General features: G+C 38.9%; 2 protein-coding genes across 2 annotated transcripts in view; one reads left to right on the top strand and one right to left on the bottom strand.

The window, feature by feature from the left end:
* Positions 1-3,316, bottom strand: part of LOC140241478 (uncharacterized) — a 45,294-nt gene extending 41,978 nt beyond the window's left edge. Inside the window, exon 1 of the mRNA XM_072321206.1 lies at positions 3,213-3,316. The gene's annotated coding sequence lies outside the window, so the exon portion shown is untranslated. The remainder of the gene's footprint in view (positions 1-3,212) is intronic.
* Positions 3,317-9,176: 5,860 nt separating this feature from the next.
* Positions 9,177-15,939, top strand: LOC140242174 (glutamine amidotransferase-like class 1 domain-containing protein 3, mitochondrial). Its single transcript, XM_072321939.1, has 7 exons — positions 9,177-9,411; positions 10,311-10,363; positions 11,047-11,160; positions 12,309-12,428; positions 13,207-13,299; positions 13,834-13,990; positions 14,800-15,939. Exons 1-7 carry the CDS (start codon positions 9,292-9,294, stop codon positions 14,920-14,922), a joined length of 780 nt encoding a protein of 259 aa, XP_072178040.1. The 5' UTR covers positions 9,177-9,291; the 3' UTR covers positions 14,923-15,939.
* The last annotated feature ends 101 nt before the right edge of the window (positions 15,940-16,040 follow it).

The following is a 16,040-nucleotide window of genomic DNA, read 5'->3' on the forward strand; positions in this document are numbered from 1 at the left end:
TTCTTTGAGGCCTTTATAGCTACTCTGGAATAAAACGGGCAATGTCTCACTTACAGTTTTCACTTACACGAAAAGAGGTATGTGGGACTGTTATAAGAGATTCTGGACTGTTGGGGATAATTTTTTTAACTTAAAAACACTTTCTCCATTATAATATGTTGACACATTTTCATGATAGGTTAAATTGATGTCATGAAACAAGTACCAATATATATCGCCCCATTTATGTCACTTTAAAAAGGAGAACTTCTTGGAAATCCAATCCACCATTACAGGGACATTGCTGGAAGATCAGCCACTGCAGGGCTTCAGAAGGCACAATATCAGATTGATTTATGTGCACATGGTTTTCAGCTTACCTCCCATCCTCCTAATACAGCAAGGTCTCTTCTCCAGTCTCTCTTTTTTTGTGCATGCCATGAAATGTGATCCACCGTTACAAAATCAGCCAGGACATCGCTCAAAACACCGGTGACCCTCCATTAGTTTACATAACATAGACCTATGTTTTCAAAGCTGATCTTTTGATGAAAAGTTGCCTACCACCTGCCCTTTATTTCTGACACTTAGCCATGGAAAGGATAATTTATGAATGCAAGTAATCTACCACAATACCACCGTTACCAAAAAAGTTCAACTGGGACATCGCATGTAACGGTGGTATGCCTGTGGTTGAGGAATGATTTATGACCTGAAGTCACTTTTCATTTGCTATCCTATTATTGTTTTGCTGATAAACAAATGTTGCTTTATCAATTGTGACCATCTGATTCTGACTTTGTTTATCTGTCAATCAGATATCTTCAACTGAAAACAACCTTTTTAGATGTCACACTTGGTACCCAAAAAAAGAGCATGGACATCATCACTAAAAGACACACCGGCACCAACTCTTGTGATTCAACGTTTTTATTTCTTCGTCAAGTAATCACCAACACAATTACCTTCCCACAAAACCACATTGCAACATCAAATACCTAATGAAATTTTCAGGATAAAGCGAGCAATTCCTTAGGAACACAAAAAAGTGCTGTTGCCCCAACCCCGTGGAATGACCCATCTGTTTTAATATAGACTCCGTCTTACGGTAAGTATGGTAGGGGTCCAACCCACCGACCTGGTCCATACCGACCGACCGCGCATTATAATGGCATTGCGCGTACAGAAAGAAAATGTACGCATGGGACTACGCGCAACGGTGTTCGATTCTTCACTGGGCTACGCTACTGAGTAAAATGTGGCGAAAACAACTAAGTATTCCCTCTAAATTACCGAAATTTTGCAAAATCGAATAAGGTTTATCGTGTAACTACATATAACTAGGCCTACCTTTGCTGACTCGTTGTTAGATGTAGAGTATCCTTCCATAATAAATTTGACGATTTTGACCGCAAAATTGTCACCGCCGCTTGTACGATCGTGCACATACGTTACACATACACATGACATAAACATTTTGTCGCCCGCTACGACCGTACGAGTTGATGCAGAAACGAGAAATGAATGTGAAAAAACAAACCGACTCATCTAATTTATTTCAATTACGATGAAAAGTTTCCTAATGAAAATCAAGTCAAATTCATCAAACAGTCCTTCAAAAGTAATATCGAAGGATTCAAAATATATTCAAATATTATTGGGGAAAAAATTACGACTAGAAAAAAACAGCAGCTTGTCGAAAAAACGCGTTTAAGTACGCTTTATACGTATTGTCAATTGAGGGCGGGGTGGTCGGTCAATATGAGCCCGGCAACTGAGTGCGGAAAAAATGACACCCCACGCGTTCGAAGCCACCATCTAGAGCGCGTACCTCAGATCGCATCTTCAGTGCGCGCTTGTGAATCCGGAGTATTTTCTCCACACGTGAGTAGAATTTCAGGCAAATTGTGAGATTTTTCACGTTTCTATTGATAGAAAATCGTTAGGTGTCCGATATTATGAACACCCAACCATACTCCTTTTGACTTGTGTGTGTGTGTGTGTCAATGTGCACATACTGTGTACAACTTACATTTACAAGACAATGTCCTGAAGATTGGTCTATCAAATGCACATCTAGAGAATGTAAAATAAAAGTACATTGTAACAAAAAAATAATAATAATAATAATTGAAAGTTTGCTGAGCCAAATCAGACAATGCAATTATTTGGTATGATTAACGTTACATGTATCGGTGTAAAATTCTCAATCTTTCAATTCTTCCATTTTGTTGGGCCTACATAGTGCATTTTCTTATTGAAGTAATGCACAAATACTATCTAAACTTTACACGAGCTTTTGTCCAACAACTGTGGAGGAACATTAAAGAGAAAATAAATCTTTAAAAAAAAACACCAGACATACGCGTTCTCTAACGTTAGATCTAGACTAACTGCGACCAGCCCCATACGCATAGCGTAATGGGGCTGCAGACTGTAGCATTCAGGATCATGACAGGGTAGTATTGCTGGCCGTCAATTCAGTGTAGCTCTCCCAGGTTCCTCTCGACCGAGTCACATTAAGTCATCAATTCGAACAGAAAGGGACTATTGACAGAACCAAACGTTGCACGAACCCTGTTGTCAATACTTCAACTTCACTGGTAAGTCTTCAAATTGAAGAAATATTTCGATTTTAAGTTGATATTTGTCCGCAATACTATCCTGTCATGATCCTGAATGCTACAGCGTACAGTCCGCAGTCTGTGAAAACTGAAAGAGTCATTGAGAAGTCGAAAGACTGACTTGACATTTTTGACATTGATTGACAATGACAGCAAAAAGGAGAGAGAGAGAGAGAGCTAAGCCCTGTTAGTGTTAATCCTGTTACCTATCTTTATACACGTAGGCCCTACATATAGTTTTCAGAATAACTAGTTTACTTGGCTTATTTCGGATTGCAGAATTTAATGTTCTAACATCAGTAATTTGGTTACTTGAAAAAGGCCACAGCAGTGTATGCAAGCGATTAATACAGCCAAACCATCGGTCGCTTCTTCGGTCGCAGGTCAGTGTTTTTTTTTAGAGCCGTATACCGCGGACACATGCGGGTTAATTAGCACCGCACCGCAGACACTGAGACAGATCAACAGCGTCTTCGTTCACTAGCGAATGTGTTCAAATCACGCATGTAAATCTCCCTTTTGGAAAAAGCATTCAACTGATATCTTACATAAAATGCTCTCATAGTTGTACCACACGTTGTCACATCGACTATAAGTACATTTACTTACCTGTTTATTCGTGGTGCTGCAGTCCTACTTCAATATCAGCCATCTGTTTCTACGGTATGCTGTCACTCGCCATAGTTGCTATACACAAATTATTCTTTATTTACACTATCCGAAAAAATGCACGTCGGCTAGCGGCTACGAGCAGCCAGTGTACCACATCACACACACGTTGTGTACTGTACTGAAGAATCCATAATCCGCCGCTCGCTACCGCTCCGGATGCGGCACGATCATGTTAGGGCGACGGTAGCAGTTGTGTACAAGCACAGTACATTAGAGCGTGGATACTCTCTTTGCTTCGGATACTGAGTACTAAGTAGTAGAAATGAACAGCTTTCGTAGATGGCGCCATGCATTCAAAACAGGTTTTGCAAAAAGGAGTCCGTTACAAAGAATGCACAACAGGTGGAAGATAGCTCTTCCACCTTTTGGAGAGTGGATCGTATCACCGCACGCTCATTTTTGCCGCTCTGAATCCAATACTAGAGAATGGAATTTCGACCAAAAATAATGGTAGTTATTCACAAAGTCCTGAAAATTACGAATTTTGGAAAGTCAAGTAAATTATTTACTCCGATTTTCAGAAGATAAGACTAAAAGTTAACCCATCTAGAAAAAGTAATTTTTAGCGCGGTGTATCTAGGGCCTAAAATCGCATCGTAACTCCGGACACAATCTTCGTAATGGAATACTATAGTAATTGATGTCTTTCACATCTTGATTATTCACTCATGCACTAGGTCCCATATTCTAAAAATATGTTAGGATAGCAACTCTTGCTGGAATGGCAACTTCCCATAGCAACAGCCAATCGAAGCTGGATTCTTGTCATTACCATGACAATTGCCATTCCAGCAAGAGTTGCTATCAAATAAACTTTTTATGAAATGGGGCCTAGCATAAAATATACCCACGATTCACCTAGGCTATTCACGATAGGCCTTACACATTTATTTTGTACCGATAGCGGACGAAATAAAAATCAAGCAAATGAGGCTCAAATTTCTTATTGTACGGTAAACGGTCGAACGTGAAAATTTCGGGCAATATACGCGATAGAATCGAAGTCCCGCGCTTACTCGTATTTGAATGTCATTATTTCGTAGAGATGTGCACGTCCAGAGTTACCATGTTATCTGTACTTAGACCTATAGTCACTCAATCTGCATACTCATTCTGAATGTACCTGCTCTTATGAAACCCTCTTTTTAGTCCTTTACTACATTGGATGCTCTTGGTCTGCTTGAAGTATCCCAGCGTGAATCCATTGAACAACAGTTACTATGCGTACAAAATGACGGTGCTCATATCACGAGGATAAGCCTACAGCAACAACACCAATAAGGGCGAGAGAATGAGAGATCACAAAAACTACAATTCCAATTACAATGATACCGAGCTTCATGTTTGCTTAAACTGTTAAAAAGGTGTTTTCAAAGAAAACTTGAATCCATTAAATTCCTTAGGGTATATAGAGGCGTTAAAAGCAAAATAAAATGTTTGTTTTCAATAAAATTTGATCCTTCTGTTCGGAATAACAATCAAGTCCGATTTGCTTTTTGAACGAAGGTTCTTCTCTAGTATAGATTTGAAGTAGCTCTCTCAAATAATTCTTATAGATGTGGAGCAAACGAAGACTTCATTCAAATGCTGGTAGCAATATACGTTATGATACAAAACTTTTGACTGTAAGCCTGTAAGCTTCTTAGAACTTGTGAAATTTGTTCATGTTTCTTGATTTTATACTCAAGCAGCAGAGTTTTGGATTGCTTGTAATTTCTGTATCTGTTTTCAAACCGGCAATCAACAAAGCAAACCGTTATGATTAAAAAAAAGTCACATGACTAGAGCATCGTTCTGCTGTGTGTTCCTATAGTGTCATTGAATTCTTTTTCCCTATTTCGTATATACGATGAATGAAGTAGAGTGACCTTTTTCGACACAAAATATTCTAGTGAGCAATTCATCATTCAAGATAACACCCAAATTACTGCAAATGTGTGCTCCATTATTTTGTATAGTACATGTACTTACAGTATCGAAATCTCGGAGACTGTAAGGATTCTACTGCCCAAAACCGCGATGAGATATGAATGGAGAAATTCAGGCTGGTTTGGCACTGTTCAACTTTAGCCCATTTGATATTGACCATTGCTTTATCGCTCTAATACAGGATTCATTCTGTGGGATCACATTCTTATCTTCAGAATTCTTAAAACTACAAAGTAGACCTACAACTGGGTATCATTGGCATAAAACATTTTTGGGTGCACGTCACGAGACCGACACCCAGGAGTCATACAGCCCACGAGTTATACAGCTCACAAGTCATACAGCCCACGAGTCATACTGCTCACAAGTCATACAGCCCACCAGTTATACAGCCCACGAGTTCGACACTGAGTAAATAAAGCCCACGAGTTCGACATCAAGTAAAATAAGCCCAGGAGTTATACAGCTCACGAGACCGACACTACGCACAAAAGGCTCATGAGACCGACAGTAAGCAAACAAAGCCCACGAGACCGACACTACACTTAAAAGGTCCACGAGACCGACGCTACGCATACAAGGCTCACGAGACCGACATTACGCAAAAGAGGTTCACCAGACCGACACTAAGCAAAGAAGGTCCACGAGACCGACAGGATGAACGGCGCCACCTATATTCCAATAAATTGTATAGGGTGTCCTGATAATAGCATAGGAAGATATGAGAGATGGAAAAGAAGAGTTGCCATCTCCGGCAGGGTGTTACCTCATCAGTTGCCCCCCCCCCCCCCTGAAATGATCAGGATCTTTGATTGTGTTTGCATGGATGTGTGTTTGTGAAAAAAAAATGAACAAAGTACAGTAAAAGTGTGTAACAGATCTTTCCACAATAAACCTGCCAGGTTGTTGATTTAGTATTAATAAAAAATAAAAAATAACGTAATCGTCTATTAAGGTAGCGTTAGGGATTCAGAAAAAAACCAGATGCATCCATGAAAACAGCTATTGTATTTCACGATAAAATGTACTGTTCGGAGGAGAATAACACAAGCCACAAAATTGAGGTGAATCTCTGCGATATAAAACGTTTTAATCAATAGAATTACATTATAGTTACAGAGAAAATTATGAATAGATCTTACTGCAAAACGTCAAAGCAGGAGGGTAGAATATCTAGAATAGAATAAGCAACTAGTGAATCGGGAAAGAGAAGAGGTAAAATTTATATCTTGTCCATCTTCTTGCTAAAAACTGGGAAAGCCTATTAAAAATAGCACGATGGCATTATCAAAGATCTGAAACTAATCCATGCATCGTTATTGTCCTCTTTTAAATTCACTTGTGTTTTTTGTCTCTTTTTGGGGGGGGGGGAGGAAAGAAGAATACTAATTCTTTTTGGGGGGGGGGCGGGAGCATGAAGAACACAATTCAATTTTTCTACTTGATAACAATGTCGCTCCCCGACACCCTTGCCCCTTCCCCAGAAGTATGTAGAAATACATATTTGATGACGTTCATAATTATGTAGATGGTCACCATCTTTCAATTGATAGCGTTACGAAATTACACCCGCCATTATTTTATTTTCCGTTCATGGAACACCCTGTACAGGTGATTGACATGTAGATGGCGCTGTTTATCCTGTCGGTCTCGTGGGCCTTCTTTGCCTACTGTCGGTCTCGTGGGCTTTCTTTGCTTAGTGTCGGTCTCGTGAGCCTTTTTAGCTTAGTGTCGGTCTCGTGGGCCTTTTTTGCCTACTGTCGGTCTCGTGGGCTTTCTTTGCTTAGTGTCGGTCTCATGAGCCTTTATTGCTTAGTGTCGGTCTCGTGGGCTATGTTTGCTTAGTGTCGGTCTCATGAGCCTTTTGTGCGTAGTGTCGAACTCATGGGCTGTATGACTCCTGAGCCGTATAACTCGTGGGCTGTTACTCATGGACCTAATATTGATGTCGGTCTCGTGGACCGTATGACTCGTGGGTGTCGGTCTCGTGGGATGCCCCGACATTTTTTGAACACCAAGTGAATTGATTAAAGTTTCCAAAGATTATGTGTACAATGAAAACAAAACTGGATATTACTAGCAGGCTGTTCGATGCAAATTTGTACAAATGATCAGTGTTGTACTTCAATCCCTAGTTCAGATTCTGAACGTTTTTGATTGGGTTTTTATCCTCTCTATAAGATAACGAATACTAAGTATCACACACAACGCTTGTGCATCTTTGCCGCCTGGTGGCGATATATTTATACCCCGAGAATTTGCACGCCAGACACACAGAAGAGTTTTGTGCAAAGCGCTAGCCTTGGTTTTGTTGTGGCCAGGGGGAAAAAAAAATCGAGAGACCCTCGATTTCCTACGGAACGCCGTGCATCGCAAAAGTCGGAAAACCCTGGTTACTGGTTTAGATACCCTGCGCAAGCCATAATAAATACAAGAAAATGTATTATGATCTTGAAAAGAATGCACTATATTATGTACAAGAATTCAAGCCTGAGTGAAATAAAATTGCACCTTGGCCAATTATGCATTAATTTGTCGTGCATATTTCCTAGAATACTGCATGAAAGAGTATGGACCATTTGTTGTAGTAAATAAATATTAATTTATAACATTAAGCGATTTGGTTAGGCTTAAAGAATTCTCCGTGCATGAATCATAAGACTATGAACTACAAAATGTATAACAAAATCAATGACTGCCACGTGGTTCCATCTGGACTAACCACAAATCTTGTTCTGAATACACTATCTACCATAATGCTATGTCATAGGCCCTACTATTTTACTATTCTCTGAAACTTCATATTAGTATTTGCATATTTTTGTTGGAGGTGGAAATGGATCAAATGAACACATAAATGAATGCATTCTATTCAATGGTCGACATAAACACTGATCGGTAATTGGTCACAATGCAATTAGGCCTACGTGACGAATGGATTTAGGCCCTTGGAATTGTTATGTGATCCTAACACTTCTTCTTCTTTCAGGTTAGCGACCACAATCAACAATCCTCTGTCACTTTTGTACAGAGGTTGGCAGTGCACTTTGCAAAAATTTTTCATAATTAGCTTAGATGATAATTGATAATTGCAAATAAGTGACTCACTTGGTAGTCCCTTTAAAGTTGTATTATTTTCTCCTCGAGACAATAATATGCCCTATTTTCCCTCAGTGCTACGCGTTTAGGTAAAGCTCAGTCACAATCACACAGACATGACTGCAGCTAATCAAATGGAGCTTTTTGCCGTGTAAAGCCGTCTTATGACTAACTTGACTAGATCTAGGCTTCAGTAATGCCGCCCTGAATAGACGCTACAAAGGCAAAGACAGCTCCTAATATCATCTTAGAATTTTACCAAAATGCCGACTAAGTAGTGACAAAATCCCTTTGAATAAGGACAAACACTCGTCTGGGCCGTGTATTGTTTGTTTGGGGTCTTTTTTTAAGTCAGTTTCGCACATTATCGACCCCTCAAACTCGCTCGTGAACCCTATTCATGCAAAATTGTCATATATTTGAACCAGTTCCTCAGGCTCGAAATGTTATTCTTAAAAAAGTCAAAAGAACAGAAGAAGGCTAGAAGAAAAAAAATAAAATGAAGAAAAATTGTACCAAAAAAAAAAATCCCCGTATTGTAGCTGCTCATACAAACTTATTTGTTTTCTTTGTTTTAAGAATAACATGCGGTATGCGTTTTAAGTCTTGTTTTATTCAAAATGACCATCCCGACCTGTCTATCCTAGTGGCCACTTGTCGTTGCCCTTGTGGGTGCCGCTATTGACAGGTTTGGCCATACGTTATGTACTTGTGAAACTTTTGCAACCTATGGCGTTCCATAAAGACAGACCTCGCGTACTGCCGTGTGTGTGGGTTCGGGGTACGTATGCAGCTTGCCAGATACAGTCATGTACTGCATTGTAGTACGGCGGCCGCCTGCGCCATCCAGCTCACGAGCCCGCCCCGTCGGTACCGGTACCGTACGCGCAGCGAGATAACCCGGCATCATCAGCCAGTAACATCCACATCACTGCTCAGCTCAGCAAACGTTAGTTAGGACAAATAGTAACAGTTTCAATTTCCTATAATGCTTGGTTTTGTACATCGCTCATCTAGACTGACCTGCTACTGTTCAGCCAATATCAAGAATATTTTTCAACGGACTTTTCATTCCACTGAGACAATGAGTGGAAATCGTGTGGCAGTGGTATGGCTGGGTGCTTTTATCATTTTTATCTCTAACTAATCTACAATTTTACAAAGTAACAGTTAACATTTTGGATTTACATGGTACTCTAGTTGTCATTTTTATTTGTCATTGCAGCGTGTGATAAGTGACGCTGGCTAGAGGTCCACATATATACCCCCGCTAAAATTGGGGAAAAAATAATAAGAAAATATAATTTAGTGAACATTTAGAGATCTAACATATCTAACAATGTTAGATAACCTCTGCTCTGCAGGACTGATTATACGCACGTTCTAATGTTAGATCTGTAGTTAAAATAGTGGCAGAAATATTGTATATTAAACTAACGTTAGTCTGGCAGTCATACTTGTAAGTTTATGTTGAGCTCACTTATCAAAGATTTAGGAATGTGTATGTTGTGAATTGCCAAAATATGGGACATTGTTCTTCACATAGGCCTAGTCATACTTAGCCCGACCAGACGCTGTGCGGTACAGCGACTGGGCTGTGTATAGTTATGTCATACTAACAGTTTTCATAGACTGTAGATGCAGTGATATATAAATTTAATCCTATTTTTACATTTAATGTACATTGTAGAGAGCGCACATGTTTCTGTCTAGGTTCATTGTGTCAACCTGCCCATGCAGAATAATATTCATGTGGGTGCTGTGAATTAAATACCGGGTACAAAAACATTATTGTGTGTGTGTGGCACATGTCAATGTACATCATGCACATGTATTATGCTGGGAACCATTTTGTTATATGCAAAATATGTCCAGGTATAGCATCACTTAGCATTCTCAGGAGCCTCTGTGCATTGAATAAAAAGTGAAACCGAGTACTGGATATCTGAATAGAAATCCACATGATGATCCACCTGTCAAGTGTCATGCTTCTATTGTGCCTTTCAGGTCCTGTCTGGATCAGGAGTGTATGATGGCAGCGAGATACATGAGGCTTCAGCGTAAGAATCTAGTAGTTTTTCAACTTTCCGTCTCTTCTGTTACAGTCAGACTGTGATGTCATACATTCATAATCTATCACTTTTGTCTTACTTCAGTTTCAACAATGTATCCTTCCTTTCTGTCTGTAGATTCCCCTATACAGCAAACATGCCCCCAGTACTATTTCTCGTGAATCCCTCCTTCCCCCCCCCCCTCCATCATTTTGCATAAATAAGGGGTTTACTCGGGTTATGTGAAAATTGAATGCAGGTGTAGATGACAGGCAATAACAGTTACTGATGTAAAAATGGTAAAACTACTGTATCCAACAGATGAGAATAATAATGGTTACAATATTATAAAGATATACAGTGATTATGGTTGTTTGTACAATGCTTTACAACATATCACTATATGGTCAATGGAATAAACCACCACCTTAAGTGACTGAACCACTTATCCATTCCCTGTGAAATGTTCTAACCAGGTAACCATTTTGCTAAATTTAAAACCAATTTTTCAGCTACCTACTGCATCCGTATATACTCCTGGGCAGAGAGGGTCATTGTAGAAGAAAGTATGTTGCTCAAGGACACAAAATGCCATATTGTACCATAATGTAGTTTGTTTGATATCATGCAAGTTTCTGATGCACCCTACATGAATGTCAACGGCTTCCTCTGATTGTCTGTGTCCCCGCCAGTGTCTCTGTGCATCTTAGTCGTGCTGGAGCAGATGTGTCGTTCTTCGCCCCTGATGTCAACCAGATGCATGTCATCAACCACTCCAAGGGGGAACCAATGGAAGGAGAGACAAGGTACTCAAACCTAGTCCACAGTTGCTGATCTGGGCTCCACGTCGTATTAAAGTAGCTACATGATTTAGCAACTCTTGCTGCAATGGGAAGTATAATAGTAATAACAAGAATCCTGCTTTCTTATTGGCTGTTGAGACAAGTTTCCATTTTAGCAGGAATTTCTATCATAACTTCTTTTATGAAAGTAGATCCAGATTACTGTGGTTGACAAAGAATGGTAGACTATTTAGTTTAGATTGACAGCTTTTACAGTAAGTATTCTATCTTGTACAGTCAACCTTGCTTAAGTCGACCTTGCATTTTTAAGTCAAATAGTCGTTTAAGTCGAGGGTCTTTTCAAGTCCTCTTCTCTTTATATTCTATTGAATTTAACCCCTCATAAGTCAAATTTTCTCTAAGTCGAAGCTATTTCTTCAGTCCAAATAGATTCAACTTAGGCAAGGTTGACTGTAGTCTGTGTCACATACGTGGATGAGATGCACACAATTAAATCATTCAATATATAAATACAGTAACACTATGAGGTAAGTAGAAGATGGTGAAGACACTTGAAGAAAACTCAAAAGCGATCTTGCTTGCATTATATATTGGGCTACTCTGTGGTTAAACAACAAATCAAGTCATTTACTGTACACATTGAAAGTACACCAATGAGTAGTGTGACTTCTACTGTTGGAAGGAATGCAGAATTAAGAGCTGATTTCTGACAAAACCTTGTGCATAAGAGGGACTGATAATGAAATTCATAGTCTTCATTTTCAACATAAAATAAGTGCAGTATGGGGGGGGGGGGGGGCAGGTAGAGAAATGACCTGAGATGTGGGAAGTCCAAATTCATATGGTTTTATGTAGACAGCACACATTCATTTTGTGATCAAGCAACATTTAGCAGTGAGTATAACTAAAGTTCATTTCCTGATTTGGTCAAACATGGATAACTCCTTGGTGTGACCAGGTTAGACATGTTCGTCTAATAATATTGTAAAACAAATATCTGCTAACATATAGATCTACGAAGTAGCTACATTTTCATGCATGAGTTACTGTCTTGATAAGTTATCATAGATAAGCAATAGACTGCTTGGCTAAAGGTATTATTGTACTATTGAACTTAGCAGAGATCATTGTGATTGTAATGCTTTTTACAGGAATGTGCTTGTAGAGTCAGCCAGAATCGCAAGAGGAAAAATCGCAGCCCTGTCATCCCTCAGTGCTGGAAACTTTGACGCCGTGGTCTTCCCTGGTGGTTTTGGAGCAGCAAAAAACTTGTACGAATACCAAATTTTACCTTTTCATTGTCAAAGAATTACCTGGTGGAGAAAATCTTTGCATGTCCAATGATGCATTAACTCTTCATATTCAGCTTGTGAAAGTTGCAAAGTGGCAATAATTTTGTGAATAATCTTTTGTGCCTCATTCCAATGTCAAAAACATGGTAAATCCAAATGACAATTCTTTTCCAGTAGTTTTGAGCAACAGGTCCAACTAGTTGGACAGCTCGGCTCAAAAATGCCAGAGGCGAGCAGCAAAAAGGCTAACTTTTGTAGTGCATTGCGGTAAAAACCATGATACACAAACCAGCGTGTTTGGCTACAGTGGTAAATCTACCTGTGCACTCTTTTACAGCTATGATCGATGAATCTTATTTTAGAACTTCAAGAAAGTCCCATGACTATAGTCTGTTTGTCTTTCAAAATAATGAAATATCAATATGTGACCTCATAAATGAAATACTTTCATCCATGCTGACAGTATTTATTTTTCTCTGTGCTATGAAGTGTTTGGTCAGTGCTGCTCAATACAATGTACGTGTGATCACTCGAAGAGTTTAAGTAGCATCTTGATATATAAAAAAAAAAACCACCAAAAAACAAAAATAAAAAAGCTTGTAAGCTTTAAGGAGTTTCTATGTTTTTTCTAGCCAATTCCAAGTCTGGTGCTGGTGTATGTTATATGTGTTTCTCTTTGTTTGTTTGTTTTGGAGGAGGGATGGATGTTTAGCTGTCAGCAGCATTAATGTGATTTTGTTTTTTGTTTTTCTATCAGGAGTAACTTTGCTGTGGAAGGGTCAAAGTGCACAGTCATCCCAGATGTAGAGAGAGTCCTGAAGGAATTCCATCAAGCAAAGAAACCCATCGGGTATGAAAAGCTTGATGCATATGACATGTACCACCCGCAAAGTAGCTGTGTTCATGAGATTATGAATCCAAAGTGTAGTGGTATCCATTTGCAGTTGTTGTGTTTGTTTGATTTTTTCCCCCCAGTCTGTCTTCTGTAAGGATTCAAGCATGTGGAAAGTGCATGCCTGTAATTTGATTTCGTTTGCAAGCAATTTGGACTTGTGAGTATTTCACTGTTTAAAAGGCAGGCCATGCAGAAATTATTGAAATCACTGTATATTTTCTCATCTAGAATTTGATACATGTACGTGTACTTGCAGGCTTATGTGCAGTCTAGTCCAAAGTTTTCTTGCTGTTCTGGAATTAACAAAATCAACTAAACAGTAGCAGCTTCAAATGAGAAAATCTGTGAAAGGACGGCACATATGCCATTGCCAATGTAAAGTCAAATGTATGTGCAGTTGTGTGTATATGTTTTTGTATTCTCCATTTCTTTTTAATTGTCTTTATGTCAGTTGATATTAACATTTTCATGATTTTTTTTTTTTTTCAGTCTGTGCTGTATTGCCCCAGTCCTTGCTGCCAAGGTCCTGCCTGGCTGTAGTGTGACAGTTGGCCACGAGTCAGAGGAAGGTGGAAAGTGGCCATACGCTGGCACTGCCGGTGCCATCAAGGAAATCGGATCCAAGCATGTCAGCAAAGACGTCACAATATCCTTTTGAATTTGGAGCTCCACAGGAGCTTTGTAATAAGATTGTCTCCTCATGATTATATTCAATGATTATATTCATCCAAAATTTATTGAAAGAAATTCATTTTGTTACCTTTTGAAGTTGGAATAATGTTGGGGCTATTGTGTAGTCATACTAAGTGTTAATGATATTTCTATCAGTATGATATATTTGGGACCTGAAAGTTGCCATTTAGGTCACGTGGCCTGGATGAAATTACAGTGCACTCCCGTTATAACGAACACGGTTATAACGAAATTCCGGTTACAACGAAATAAAGTTTAGGGCCGCAACATTATCAACTCTATGTATTTTTATTGTTTATTCATTCGGTTATAACGAAATTTCGTTATAACGAAAGAAAACTGCCAGTCCCGAGGACTTCGTTATAACGGGAGTCCACTGTACTCTTTTCATGCATATTAGCGGGGTCATACACATTAATTCACACAAACACACACACAAACACATGCACACACACAGACACGTGCACAAGTAATGTTTTCAGTAACTTCTCTAAACAAACTGGAATATAATACAAACAATGTTACAAGCACATGACTAAATACCTTTTAGATTTGCTTCAAGTTTTAATGCTCTTGTACATTTGTCTTTTCATTTTTTTTTTTCATGGCACAGATACAGTTGAGCCAGCCCTTAATGTCTCTCAATCATAATGATCTGCATTAATCACGATCGTGCTCAATGTCTACTGCCCCGTACTGTTGTGAATACCTGTTGTGTGTGAGAAATTACTTGACTTTATTGTCCTTATCTTGAATTTTCACGAAGCCCATGTCGACGAAGAGAACAAGATTGTTACAGCGCCGGCCTATATGTGTGAGACAGGAGTCCATGAGGTCTTCGATGGCATTGGTCAGATGGTCAGCAATGTCATCAAACTTTGCTGAAAAGCAAAAGTAATATCTTGCTAAGTGAAATACTGATTACACTGTGTAATCTTTAGTAATAAGTGTGGACATGAGCAGAGTTTTAAGTTTACTGCATGGTAAAGTCACTGACTTTTAAAGTTATGGTATGACTAAGCATCATCATGTTAACATTCATTTATGATAGAGACAAAAACTATAAATGAATGCCTGAGCGAAGCCTGAGCGAAGCTCTTGTAGCATTTTATATGTGGTCTTGTTACTTTTGATTTCATACAAAATGTGCCCCACAATGAAACAGTTTGTCGTACAGAGTCATGTGGTACTTGTATTCTATAATGACCTTGATTCTTTTAAAAATTTCCTATTTTTAGATTATGACTACACAATATGACCATACGTTGACTAATAACAATTTTCATCTCATTAATTTATCCTTCTGCAGTGGGTAAAGGTCAACATCCTTCCATTTATTTGTATAACAGAGCAGCAGTTTCAAAGATAAAGGGAGTACACACAAAATATATATACAGGATAGAACTTCTAAGGTGGAACAAAGACTGCCCGTCAAAGATACCCTATTACTGCAGTCTATGTCAAACCCGTTGATTTCAGGCTGAAACCTGAAAGATATTTTTTAATTATCTCTCACAGTTTATTTATGGGGATCTCTGCTTGCCTTTTTATCTGTCTGGGTTATATTCTTCATCGTGTTCTTTGAGTAGATTCAATCATGTCAATTTTCACTGGATTGGGACAGAACGTGTGAAGTTTTGACAAAGTAGCATATGTTTATAATGCTCTACTACTGAATCAGTGGTTATGGCGAGATACTGTACAATGCATGTTTGATAAACACATCATACACAGTAATTTCATAAAGTCCCAAAAGCTTTTGTGCAGTTTCTTCTGGATGTGCCAAATAGTATGTACACTTCTCATCAATTTAATGATTTCAGAGAAGCAGAGAGCTTGAAGACATAAGACGACACATTATGATCTATCTGCAAATATGCAATAAAGTAAATCAACATTTCATTCCGATTTGGCTATCAGACTCCTGCTATTGTAGCATGTATGTTAAAACATTGTGAAAGTGTGTGTGTGTGCATCTGATGCCCTTTTCATCTGAATATGGT

This window comes from Diadema setosum, chromosome 18, assembly GCF_964275005.1.
Source record: "Diadema setosum chromosome 18, eeDiaSeto1, whole genome shotgun sequence".
Taxonomy (NCBI): Eukaryota; Metazoa; Echinodermata; class Echinoidea; order Diadematoida; family Diadematidae; genus Diadema; species Diadema setosum.